This window comes from Mya arenaria, chromosome 14 (assembly GCF_026914265.1).
Source record: "Mya arenaria isolate MELC-2E11 chromosome 14, ASM2691426v1".
Taxonomy (NCBI): Eukaryota; Metazoa; Mollusca; class Bivalvia; order Myida; family Myidae; genus Mya; species Mya arenaria.
Genome location: NC_069135.1, coordinates 51,865,661 through 51,879,231, shown reverse-complemented (window position 1 = coordinate 51,879,231; position 13,571 = coordinate 51,865,661). Strand labels below are relative to the sequence as shown.

At 34.5% G+C, this 13,571-nt stretch overlaps 2 protein-coding genes and 1 long non-coding RNA gene across 3 annotated transcripts; 2 read left to right on the top strand and 1 right to left on the bottom strand.

Moving 5' to 3' along the window:
- The first annotated feature begins 26 nt into the window (after positions 1-26).
- Positions 27-5,735, top strand: LOC128216703 (U6 snRNA-associated Sm-like protein LSm8). Its single transcript, XM_052923349.1, has 4 exons — positions 27-135; positions 2,054-2,094; positions 2,754-2,881; positions 4,213-5,735. Exons 1-4 carry the CDS (start codon positions 105-107, stop codon positions 4,301-4,303), a joined length of 291 nt encoding a protein of 96 aa, XP_052779309.1. The 5' UTR covers positions 27-104; the 3' UTR covers positions 4,304-5,735.
- A 530-nt stretch (positions 5,736-6,265) lies between these two features.
- On the top strand, positions 6,266-9,349 carry LOC128217333 (uncharacterized). The gene is made up of 2 exons (XM_052924421.1): positions 6,266-6,570; positions 6,983-9,349. The coding sequence occupies exon 2, from the start codon at positions 6,983-6,985 to the stop codon at positions 9,152-9,154; it is 2,172 nt and encodes a 723-aa protein (XP_052780381.1). The 5' UTR covers positions 6,266-6,570; the 3' UTR covers positions 9,155-9,349.
- A 2,405-nt stretch (positions 9,350-11,754) lies between these two features.
- Positions 11,755-13,321, bottom strand: LOC128217337 (uncharacterized). The gene is made up of 2 exons (XR_008258222.1): positions 13,197-13,321; positions 11,755-12,307 (listed from the first exon to the last, which is right to left on the bottom strand). It is a non-coding gene; the product is annotated as an uncharacterized LOC128217337 (long non-coding RNA).
- Positions 13,322-13,571: the final 250 nt, after the last annotated feature.

Below are 13,571 nucleotides of genomic sequence, written 5' to 3'. Positions count from 1 at the left end.
TAATGTTAACTTTTAATTCAATTTTATTGTAATAAACGTCCCTAAAACGGTGTTGATACAAAAAATATCACCTCGCTTTTGAAAACAAACCGAACGGCAGAATTATGGCTTCAGCGCTAGAATCTTACGTCAATAGTATCCTTTTTTAATATTTTACTTTTAAGTCTCATATATTGGACAACAATTCCAGCATTTAATCCGATTCAATCACGTTCTTTGCATAAAATTCAACGGGTGTAAAGGGATATATTTCGGATTAACTCTTTCGGACAGAAACACTTGAAACACATTTTAAACTTGTTTACTCGTATTCAAGTGTTTAATATCTTTATTCAATATCGAAATTAAAGTAACACATCCATTTCAATCAAAACGTGATATCTTTAGAGCTTCTGTTTAATCTGGGCTGTATCGGGGGACTAGTCCATATAATCAGCTGCTTCAGAGTATTTGACGATTTTTCGTTTTGGCAACTGTCTAAATGTTTAAAAAGTTCACTTAATGCGCATTATTGTGGCTATATCGCCGACCAAACCACCCATTTAAGTTACATTCTACGATATACATTAACAACTTTATAAATGTATGATGCAGGTTTCAAACCTTTGGTTGCCGCACTTAAGCTGTTGGAGCACAATGACAGAGCTCTACCAACTGAACTTACTGGGCAGCTTTCAAATTCAAGGCATACTTAACTTGCATTTTGCTTATCAGCTACTGTCACTTTTGCCCGAACTCTTAAATCAGATTGAATCTCCAATCATAGCTGAAAGTTTCAGTTCATTAGTACAGTACACTCAATGAGTTAAACCCACTTTCCTCGCTCACTCCGAGGGATAAAGTTGATGATCACGGGTTTCCTCCGAGGGTAAAACTGTTGCCCTCGCTAAAATCCCCCCGAGTTCCTCAATTGGCTGGCTTACCGGCGAGTTTAATTTGAACAATAGTGTTGAGAATTGTCCGATTTTATGATCCCGCGGCGGAACTCCGAGTCTAATCAGATAAGCAAGAAATCATTCTTTTTAGAATTATTTTTTTTATGCTTATATGCACATTGTTAAGCGTAAAAGATTCTTATATGTACCAACGTTTAATTTGTATTTATGTCCGTAAACGCCAATTGAATATTGTCTTGAATAATAATCATTGAATCATTAAGGTACATGTATTGCCACTAATTTTATTGCATCATAAAGCAGCCGACTATTTACACGATTCTGAACCATGACCTCTGACGTCAAGCGCATGATAAATACAATGTAGAATATACTATTTATTATTGGTGGTTAAAAATAGCTATGACGTTTAATGGAATTTTCCACAGAAAAAGGAAAGAAGGCCTCAAAACCATGCGCTGTGAACTTTGAACGCGTGTTTGACCTCCTGATTTTCCGAAAATGTGTAACCTAGAATTTCTCAGATGAAATGTGTTTATCAGTCATCAGCAAAAACACATTCATTAGATGCATGTGCAACTAGTGAAATAAGACTGCATTCTTGTGGTAAGCTAACTTCATGCAAAACGGGCAGAGGAAAAAGAATAATAGCAATTTAATGGAGCCGTTGTAATCGGTTGAAAATTTTAATAAAATAAAATAACTTTAGCGTAGATTCTTATCAAGGGTCCGCAGAGTTTCACGGAGTTAACCCCTCCGAGGAACGCCGAGTTCGTTATTCTTTGGTAGACTGATCACCCTCCGAGGGCCTTAAATTCAAACTCAGAGGAACGCGGACAATCGATAAAATCATTGTGTTAGCGGCAATAGCAAAAATCTGCCGAGGGAAACGGAAAGTAGGTCTAACTCGTTGAGTGCACTGTACTTCATCTGTACTGGTTATCCCTTAACGGGTCATATTTGATGTTTATCTAAGCAATTAATAAATTTGTAAGTGCAATGATTATTGGAATACATGTCGATAAGCAAAAAGACTAATATTTGTTTTATTTGAAAAATAAACATTGAGTTGAGTTGTTAGCTCTTGTGTTTTGGCTTGCATTTGTAACAATCATACCAACAATGTGCCCTCTTAGTATCCTTAATTAGATCTTTAGAAACAGTTTCAATAGTGACAGCTGATGGAAGGATAATTGTGGTAGGTAGATATTTTCTGATTATTTTTATACCCAGCAAACACAGGTTTTGGAGTCTGACGTCATTTGTCTGTAAACAGTTTTTCTGTCTGTTGGCAAGAGCTTCTGGAGCAACCTAAACCCTCAGTTGCAAAGGCATCACTCTTGAAACTGTAAATTACCACAATGCTGGAAACTAGTGAATTTTCGTGACCTACGTCCATTTTGTGTGTCCTGTACCTGGATATGCCCTATGGCAATATCATCTTATTTCTATGTGTGTGCCTTTGTTTCTGTAAGGAATATAGTTTAGTTAAATGTGCATACCATCTTCATAACAACATATAAGTTTAAACATCATCTTATTGGAGTCTCATTCCGGCTGTTCACTTGTCCGAAACAATTTGTAAGAGATGGTCAAAGGATGCCATTGGACTATTCAACCATGTTCTGTATCAATTGACGAAGTCCAAACCCTCGATCAGTAAATTGAATGGATCAATGACAAAAATTGTCATGTTGATTGTAATTAAAGCAATAAACAGTGAATTTTATTATTATTATAATCAGTTATAAACTGTTGAGATTATCCTAGTGAATCTACGCAGTGTACAATACAACAATTGGCAGCATCCATGGATTGGACTTTTTTATGGTCTTATTGACAGATCATTCATTACAGGGAATGCTGAAAGGTTTTGACCAAACTATCAACCTGATACTGGATGAGAGCCATGAACGTGTGTACAGCAGTTCGGAAGGTGTGGAGCAGGTCATTCTAGGGCTGTATATCGTCAGGGGAGATAATGTGTAAGCAAGTTTATTTAGTAGGGCATTTCAGCTTGCCTATTTTTCACAGAAAAAGCTTTTGGTATTGCATGTCTTGGTGGTGTTGTCTTTGTCAGCAAGGCTGTTGTTTTAAAATATTGACTGTGTTCATTATTCTTAAACTGTTAAAGTTATTCAAATGAATCATGGTACTCATAATCAGTGTTCTGAAAAAGAACGGGCTGCTGGCCATAATGGTTGAAATGGCATAAGGGCGTACAAAATTTGGAAAAATATTGAATGAGGTGAAAATTGATAAGAATGAATGGGAGCTGTTCAGTGACTTATTTGTGACAGGGCAACGGATACTTATTGAGAACCCTACATATTGCATGAAACATTATGCACATGATCAACAAGGGCTATAACTTTGACCAAAACAATAGAAGAGTGGCTGAATTTTGCACATATTGGCTGAGCAACCACAAATAAGAGTTTGTGATTGCTCTGCCGCACGTACGTTTTCTTATATCTGCAGGAATACGGACCTCAAACAAATGTTTGAAGTTGCATCAATAAAAGAGATAAACTATAAATGAGATGAAAATAAAACAAAAGGAACTGCATAGTTTTAAATCGTTTTCTAAGGGGAAGATTTGCCATGTACGTTACAGTAACATAAGTTGAAGGAGTTCTGTGGTAAAGGTGCAAATGATTCTCATATAAGAGGTGGGATCGATCCCAACAAGGGGACATCAATTTATACTCGACTCTACTCTGAAAACAAACATGAGCGCGATTCTTTATGATTTAAGCATTTGTCACAACGAAGCTAAAGAGAGCCAAGATGTTTAGAGTGTGTTATCTGTCAGAGGCATTTTGCTGCCTTTCATACTGGCTCCTTGCATAATAATATATTTAACTTAAACTTAAACAGTGGTCATTAGTGACTAAATAGTTACGTGGAATGGACTTGCTTATCTTCTCATAATAGATTTTTCAATAAAAGTGTGGTTGCAAAATACTACTTGAATGTCAGAGCTTGTCATATGATACTGGTTCTTTCTCTTGTATTTTGGGGGTTCTTTCACTCATTTAGGTGTGAGTTCCTTGTACATGCTTCAAGCGTGTAGTTGATATCTGGCACACATGTCAAAATTATGATCCACGTCAAACAGGTATAGGCTTTTCAAAATCACAAGAAAACGTTAGTGAGCCGACAGGTGCATGCGAAAAGGGATATTTCGCAAACATATTTTAATACAGCCATCTGCAACTGCTATTCGCTCAGGAACCTATGAGTACAAGTGCATGGATACAAACATTTTCTTTCAATTTATTATCACATTGATCGTTCTTGACTTTTATTCCAGTGCTGTGATTGGTGAGGTGGACGACGATACGGACAGATCTATTGACTATACCAGCATAAGAGCTGAACCACTGAGTTCTGTATCCCACTGATACACTGGGAATGAGGAATTTGAACCAATCCATCTCTGGCAGCATCTTTTGTGTTTGAGAGATACATGTATAGGAAGAGAGACTTTGAATCCTGTATCAGTGGAAATTTGGGACTGTTGGGCTCATATTAAGTATCATCCGGAGTTTGCGTTTGAGACCTCATTCAGGTGTAAAATTACCAAAAAACATATAATTGTTGGCGATAATTGCTGGATCAGTTACAGATATATTATGGTTTTCAATTGCAAACTTATAATTTGTTAAATAGAATAAAAAGATGATGTTTTATGACATTTGGAAATTTTCTGAGCCTGATACTCAAATTCAGACTCAAAATGTTAGTGAATTTTTGCCATGATCTACTGTTCCTCAGCATTAGCTTTAGATATATGCTTGACAATGGTTTTTAACTCGCATCTTACAGTGTATCATAAACAATATAATAATGCTGATAGGAAAACTGATATGACTGAGGATTTATTGTGTTTTCAGTTTCAGGTCATCTATTTTCACAAACAAAACATCGTGGTATTGTCATAGTCTTGGTATTGTTGTCCTCGTCATCATCAGCGGGAGCTCTGTCTGCTTAGTGAAAACACTTTTAACTTTGCTCTGTACTCAAAAAACTTTCCGTACATTCTAATGAAATTTGGTCAACATGTTTCAAGAGATAAAATGAACATGTACAGCAGGACCGATAACTCTAGGCATAAATATTTGTTATGCCCCTTTTTCCCCAAAGATAAACAGAATTGTGTTTTCCCACAGCGCTGTTGTATCAAACTAATTGTTCTACATGTAGTTCATAGTGCTCATAATTGAGTTTTTATGTTCATTTTAATCCATGAAGGATTGATTACAACTTTCTAAATCCGATATGTAACAGTACGAAGTTGACAGGCCTTTTGTTTTAAACAAAATGCGAAGATTCTAAATTATATAATGTACATGACTTAGATTTAAAAGTTAGATTTTCACTAGTATGTCCATAAACATAAGAAGGATCTTTTCAAAGAAAGCTATATTTAAAACAATCCAATAATGTTTGGTTAAATATCTTAATAGCATGTATACATTTTCACAGTCTTACATGTACAAAGGGTACTTCATCTATTACGAGCTTTTATTTTGCTGATGTTTTTTTTATCTATTATAAATTTCCGAGATAAATTGTTTAACTTTGAGAAAAGTTCAAAATTGTTTGTAATTCCATATTTTATATCATACTTGTATGTTATTCCATAGTTCATGTCAGAATGGTATATCACCAATATTTTATATCAATATTTTATGTCACCCAATAAAATTTCATTTTAAAATTTCATTCACATTCAATGGGACAAATCATAATTACTACTATTTCCATCTGATTTTCATTGTTAAATAGACTTACTTTGTTTGTTTTGACTCTGATATAGATGTGTAAATAAATGTAAATATCTAAGAGTTATCATTAAAATGTAATTAGTCGTGTTTTAAGTATACTAGCCTTGGTAACTGCTTGAAGAACATGAGTCACAAATCTTACTACAATCCTTTAAGAGATGCAAAAGACATGATACAATGAACTCAAATCTTAGGCCTTGTATTGTGTACTGACCCTTCAACATTGGTTCCTCACGTCGCCATGATACTATGTGTTCCCAACTTCATAAGACTCATTCAAGGGCTGCAAGAGAAATGAACCGTACATGGATCAAGGCCCAACAAAGATAAATATCGTCCAGGTTTACTTTTTATGTCAATATCGGAAAAGATAGAAAAATAAAATATGCTCTAAATGCACGATTTCGGAAAAGAAATTGTAAAATAATTTTGCGGGCATCCAGTAAATCCCCACCCCCTGCCAACATTTTAACAATTCAAATTACGATTCTGGGGGTGCAGGTGCGAATGTCAATAGGTTGTTGGATCCGCCCCTGATATAGGGGATTATTATTTGCATTGAAACAAAATGGATTCAGTAAGTAACTTAATTTTGAAGTGTTGATATTGTAACATATCTTGTATTTATTGTGTAATACAGACGTTTAAATCTCCCACACCTTCTCAATTTTGGAGATCGATATTACAGCGGAAAAGCCGACATATTGGTGACATGTAATCGCTAAATATAAACAAGGAAGCTAAAACAGAAAAGTTGCGTAAATTCTTCACAATTGTCAAAATAAGTTTTAATTATAAACAACGGATTAAATAATTTCAGTTTTGAATAACTACAATACGGAAACATATTATTGTCTGAAAGTTCATTCCGAATTCAAAAAGTAAGTTAAAAATTGTTTCTAATATAATTTTACTTTTTGTTAAAAATATATTATTCTTTGTACTACATTGTTCAAATTAACATGACAAAACTGTCAAATACACCGAAATCAACCTTGAAATTGCTATATATGGATATTCCTGTAACATTTATTAATTGATACTCGAGGTTTGTCAAAACTCGCATTCATATTCATTTGGACAGGTAAGTCAGCATCACGTTAAGGTAAATTATGTTCACACACACGCACGCACGCACGCACGCACGCACGCACGCACACACACACACACATATATATATATATATATTAAAATAGTACATTTACCAGATTTTGAAATATAGACACATCTGTAATTGTAAGTAAAAGTTTGTCAATCATAATGATTATATCAAGTGGGCTCTCTATTATACAGATGGACAGAGGGGATCAGAGGGTTATGTCCTTTCGATTGTCTCGGGTGATGGAAGACATTGGGATCAGTCGGTACATTATTGCCAAGAGGAGGGGGACGTGGCTGGAGATAGAGAAACTGAGGGAAATAAATTTCAGAATAAAAAGTGGAGTTAAACTTATGTGTTATTATCATTTTGGCAGCCAGAGTGAGGGTAATACGACACCTGGGATGGAGTCTGACATAGATTTATTGATGTGCCTCGATGCTGCTCCCGTAATATTGAACTGGAGGGACTGGAAGCAGGGACTAACTAATTTGTTAGTGTTAAAGAATGAGCTGTTTCCACCCCAACACTGCTTGCTGCAGTGCGTGAGACATGACCTTCCGTTACCACTGACGGAGGTGCGCAGTCCTAATGATGTGGTCGACAATGAGGGCAGAGTGCTGTATACAAACACTCAGATTGAAACTCATCAGCGTGTGAGAGAATTCAACTCAGAGGGTGTAATAGTGCGCCATGGTCCATCCAAGAGCTGGGATAAAAATATAGATATTGTTGCAGGCTTCCGTTGCCCAAGTCTGCCACATGAGTGCCAGTTTATGTTCAATAGACCCCGGCCCGGACATTGGCCTAGACCTCACACACTGGAGAGGGCCAAAGAGTCTGGAGTGTTTCTGGTGCCACAGGGTTACACTGAGTCTCCTTCAAGACCATCTAGGTGCCGCTCTACTGCACTCCACATCACAGATGATCCGTCTTATCCTGAATCAAGGAGACAATGGAGATTTTCTACAGCCATAATGGAGAGATTGCTAATGTTTGACATGAACATTCAACAGCACAAGACATTTGTGTTTCTTAAAATATTGCGAAAACAGTTCTTCAAACCAATAGTTGGAGATCGACTAAGCACTTTCCATATGAAAACTACCATGTTATTCACAATAGAGACTTACCCATCAGAGATATGGAGGGAGGACAACCTTGTACAGTGTGTTATCTACTGTCTGACCACACTTCTTAGGTGTGTGAAAATCAAGTATTGTCCTCACTACACTATCTCAGAGGTAAATCTGTTCACTGGAAAGCTGTTCAAACATGAACAAACTTTGATAAGAAACATGATTTTGAAAATGATCAGTGACAATATGAGTTGTGTATTCAGTATACAGATTGATGACATAGGAAGAAAAATGAGTTCACAAGAAAACTGTGTGAGTTTGCAATCGATAAAAACTAGATGCACAAATATTTCACTTATAAATACATTTCTTTTTAAAAATAATGTAGGACGTCCGAATCACTTGAATGAAACTATACTAAATGAAAGTGATGACAACGTTGATTATGTTTTGCTTCTTATTCACCACATAGCAATGCTTACCAGAATATATGATCAAGGAACCAGTATAGAACAGGAAGCAGTTTTGTTGTTGAAACCAAAACTGTGCGGAACACTTGCCTCCATAAAGACTTCTAGAAAAATCTCTCAGAGTCAACCAGTTACACCAGCAATTTTCAAAATGTATAAAATGTCCTTTGACTCTGACCTTCTGTCCAGCAGACTAAAGTTTGCCTCCATGTTATACTGCAGTGGGCAGTATGAAGCAGCAAGAAACTGCCTCAACTACTGTGAAGGCCTGCTAGGGCCTGAAGTGTGGCAAAGCTGTTCATGTAAAGGCAGACGGCAGGAATATCCCAGCAGAGAGTTCAAAGAAAAGGCTTCATATAAATCAAACAAGGAAATGATGAAGTATCATTATGCAAGTTGTGTGTCTTTTTCACGCCATGAAATATGCTGTGTACCATTATTTCTGTTGTATGAGATGTTCAGAATGGTTGGAGATGAAGACAGACAGCAAAGACGCCCAGCCTCATTATATAAATGGATGGACTATATTGTGATTGACTGTGTCCCATTTCTCTACTACTTGCAGTATCTCACATACAGACAACTGAACATGCCCCTCAGACAACAAGCAGCACGTGATCATCTGAAACATTATGTATTTTTTGAAAGTAAAGGCCATGGCCACATAGACACAGCCTTCAACATGCTTGGACACTGCTGTGAACTGGAGAATAGGCTGGACCGAGCCTGGATCTGCTACACAGAATCACTTTTATTATACTCCAGAAACAATGCTGCCAAGTGGCATATAGCTAGACTACTGAACAGGGGTGTTTAAAACTTGAGAACAGCATATTTTTCTCTAAAACTTCAAGTTGAAAAGAATTTTTTAGTTAGTCTGCAATATATTTTAAACATGAGTGATTATTTTAGAGTTGTGAAATGTTAGCCATAAACATTTTGAATTAAATAGAAATGTTCAACAGTTTAGATGTATAACTTTATGATGTGTTTAATAAACAGTGTAATTATTTGTTTGAATTCACAGCAAGTCGTTCAATTAGGCCAAACTGGGTTTATGTTAAGCGTCATAAAACTGGTAGGTGTTGTGTATTTGAGACCAAAAATGCAACATTTTTAAAGAGATAAATAATTGCAATTTGTCATTTTAATGAGTTTATATTACATTATTGTGATATTATTTGAATGTCATGAGCTATAAATCGCTTGACTGTTTACTTGGACAGTTAGTTCTGGTGGGTGGGGTAGATGGTTCAGAAAAGACTGCAGTTACTATTCTTATTGGAGTATTATAAACAACAAATTCTCATCTATTCTAAAACATTTGTTTTGAAAATTAACACAAATAATACATTAGTCTGTTTTACTATCTGACAGTCATAATCTAATGAGGAATCTGTATGTACATTACCAGGTATAACTAATAGTCTTATGAATGAACATAAATAAATCATCATCAATATAAATTATGATATTTATACTGCTGTGTGTATTTTATTACTATGTAATAAACATTTTACTTAGAGTAATTATGTCATGCTGTCACCTGTGTAGTCTCCTGAATGATTTGTTATTTTCAAATATTATGATGGCCACCGGACTAGTCGCATACCCCCAGGCCTGGAATTAAATCGGTTTCCAGATTGTCTTAAAACCCATTCATAAATAAGTCTGAGAGTAACTTACTTTTTTATAAAAATATGCTTTTTATGTTCCATTCCTTTCTTTACAGATATGATTCAAATATGCTGATGTTACCTTCTGAGATCATTACTTTCAATGAAGAACATCACTACAATTGGTTGGGCTGCTAGATTGGTAGCAACGTGATGGACAGCTAGTACCTGACATGCTATTGTTGGTTTGGCATCTATTGCTTACTGGGCCGCTATATTGGATGGACCATACATGTTGGTTGAACAATTATAAATGGTTGGACTGGAAGTGTTGGTTGGACCACCAGTGTTGTTTGGACTGCTTGTTGGACAGAATGTGTGATAGACAACTAGTGTTATTTGAATCACTGTTGGGTCATATTGGTTTGATTCCCATTGCTAGTACTTGTTGGATCTCTTTTGTTGGTTGAACTGTTGTTTTTTGACTGTTATTATTGATATTCATACATGTATAATATGTTAAGCGCTTAGTATTCAACACTTATTATTGTTATTGTTATTATAAGAAATATTATTATTCAAAAATCATATAAATATATTTATATGATTTTTGAATAATAATAATATTTCTTATAATAACAATAACAATAATAAGTGTAACTAAAGTACAAGGACATAAAAAAATATTTAATTTTATATATATATAAAATTAAATATTTTTTTATGTCCTTGTACTTTAGTTATGTTTTACATTTACAATGTGCATCATATAATAAAAAACTCTTTATAGATATTTAAATAAACATTAATTCTGTGCAACCATTTTTTGTTTCTTTTGCTACAATTTGTATGATAGTGTCAGACATTTTCTACAGAAATGATAAATTTGTCATAAAAAAAGCACAGCAAAAAAATCAGAGCTCATGGTAACTTCTTTGAATGCTGATTCTCATCAAAATGAATAAGTTGAATTGCATCATTGAATGTATGATTCTTCATTAAATTTGATGAGATCTCCTGCCAATTGACCTTTAGGGACATGCACCTTTAAAACTGCAATCTTACAGATTAACTGATTTTGATATCATTGCCTTCAATTCAGTCAGTCATATAGATGATTCACAAAATAACAGATCTCAGTTGTTTGAAACACTGTCAAAAGACTCCATTTTCTTAAAGTGTTAGAAACACTTTTTAACCATAAATATATCCATTTTCAAACAAAGATACGTACAAATGTTATCTGATCTTCTATCAGCAATCTTTTATCACTGGTTTTCAGACATTTTTTTGTCAAAACGGTCAAGATAATTCTGTAAAAATGTTTTTTGATCTTCCATCAGCAATCTTATATCACTGGTTTTCAGACATTTTTTTGTCAAAATGGTCAGTCTGAGAATGCAGCTTTAAACTTGAGCACTGTATTTTTAATGATGAACAATTTTAGTTATGAAAATTAAAATACATAGGAGCAGATGTATTGAAATTAAAATACATAGGAGCAGATGTATTGAGTCATTCAAGTCTTGAAATATTATGTATGATCTTGCTGGACATGAGCCTATTGTTTCTGGAAATTTGCATGTGTACCAAGTTTCATTTAAATCTCAAGGCTGTTTGAATTTGGGCCAAGAAAATATTCGGCCTACAGTACTGCGCTAACGACACCTAGGCTTATTGACTATAACAATACTAAAGTAACATGATAGGAAAAAGCTCGAACCAAGGGCTGCCAGAAAAAGCACGGTGCTCCTACAAACTAAGTTAACCGGGTGGCTAGTTATTGCCCACAAACGTTAACTCGATTTTGTCTTTTTAATATTAACCATGGGAGTTTACACAGTCATTGGAATAAAAAGATCATAGACAATCATATTAATAGCAACGGTATTTTTTACAATTTAATAATAACATTAAACACGATATAATTCAATAACAATAAATTGTCCTTGGTATGCAATAATCCCTTTAAAGGTTCATTTGCCAAGGGTTAAAAAACCACATCTTGCTTCTTTTTGAAAAATCTCTTGTTTGACTGTTATCGGCTATAAAGTGTTGTTTCACATCTTGTGTCATAATTTTAAGTTCTACATGTCTACTTTTTGTACCAAACATTTAAATTTATGTCACTTGTGTGCATTTCTTTAGTCCTTGCAGTCAAGGAAAGTTTTCATTCATATTGACACACTTCATTTATTTTATCTCTGTTCTTGAACCGATTCCGTCTCTTGTGTTTTGCACAAATTTTTCTTGTAAAACCACTGATATAGCAGGTGCTATCAGATCAATGGTATCAACTGCCTACTCCTGTTGAGCATCAACTTGGTGGAATCAAACATCCAGAATGGACATCTCTGAAATAAAATAAATAGTTTTATCATCATCCAACTTAGCCAGAAAAAATAAAAATATAAAAAGACTCTTAACTGTTAAAGCTGCACTCTCACAGATATACCGTTTTGACAACTTTTTTTATTTGTTGTCTTGGAAAGAGGCAATTTCTGCGTAAATATCCGCAAACCAGTGATATAAGCCTGCTGACAAAAAAGATCTGATCACCGATTTTCATATCTCCATTTAAAAATTATTATTTTATGACTAATTCTAAAAGCGTTACTAACGGTTTAAGAAAAATGCATTAAAAATTATTTTATTTACTTAAAAATGAAAATCTGCGATCCAATGTTTTGTCAGCCGTCTTATATCACTGGTTTTCTTGCACGTTTGCATAAATTGGCAGTCGAAGACAAAAAAAAAACAGTTGTCAAAATGTTTAATCTGTGAGAGTGCAGCTTTAATATCAGTCAGATATTTAAATAGTTACAATTTACTAGTACAATATTAATAAGCTGTTATTTTAAGACCTGCATATTTGTTTACATACAGCACAGCAGTCAGTATTTAAATGCCCTTCTTAATCACATTTAAGCTTCATTTACTTGACTGTTTTGAAGTTGCAGATTTTAACAATTTCACACTAATTGCAACATATCATTCATTTAATTTAATAACAAACTCAACAAACCACAATTGAATGCATACTTTATAACAACCAATATGTATTTGAAGTCTTTGAGAACTACTATGAAAGTCTTTACCATTATATTTGTTATTTTACCCCCACCCACTTAAATGTGTATTGAAGTTGGGTATACACGTCAAAAACTTCATTGACATTTACAAAAAACGGTATATATTTATAGAAGAATGTATAACCTGATGTTCCTAACATGTTTTACTCACCTATCGATCTATTTTGCCAAGTATGCTCTTCCTTTCACTCGTATCGATAACTAGGAAATTGAATGCGGAAATAAACCGGAAGTCACCTTTGTCGCAAAGCATTATGGGCTTCTGGAATAAGGCGAAATCATCTCGACTTTCCAATAGACCATAATCCTTTGCGGCATGGTGACTTCCGGTTTATTTCCGGGTTATGACGAGGTACAATAACAGCGATAAATACGGACAAATTATCATTCCAGGTTTGTTATAATTTATTTATTTTTATTAGATTTGTCATTTTAATGAGTTTATATTACATTATTGTGATATTATTTGAATGTCATGAGCTATAAATCGCTTGACTGTTTACTTGGACAGTTAGTTCTGGTGGGT

Excerpts from the sequence above, each read along its gene's own strand:
- LOC128216703 (XM_052923349.1), top strand. The coding sequence starts at position 105 with ATGGCTTCAGCGCTAGAATCTTACGTCAATA. Across the intron at positions 136-2,053 it reads GCTAGAATCTTACGTCAATA|AAACAGTTTCAATAGTGACA; the intron begins GTATCCTTTTTT and ends TTAGATCTTTAG. Across the intron at positions 2,882-4,212 it reads ATCGTCAGGGGAGATAATGT|TGCTGTGATTGGTGAGGTGG; the intron begins GTAAGCAAGTTT and ends CTTTTATTCCAG.
- LOC128217333 (XM_052924421.1), top strand. The coding sequence starts at position 6,983 with ATGGACAGAGGGGATCAGAGGGTTATGTCCTTTCGATTGTCTCGGGTG.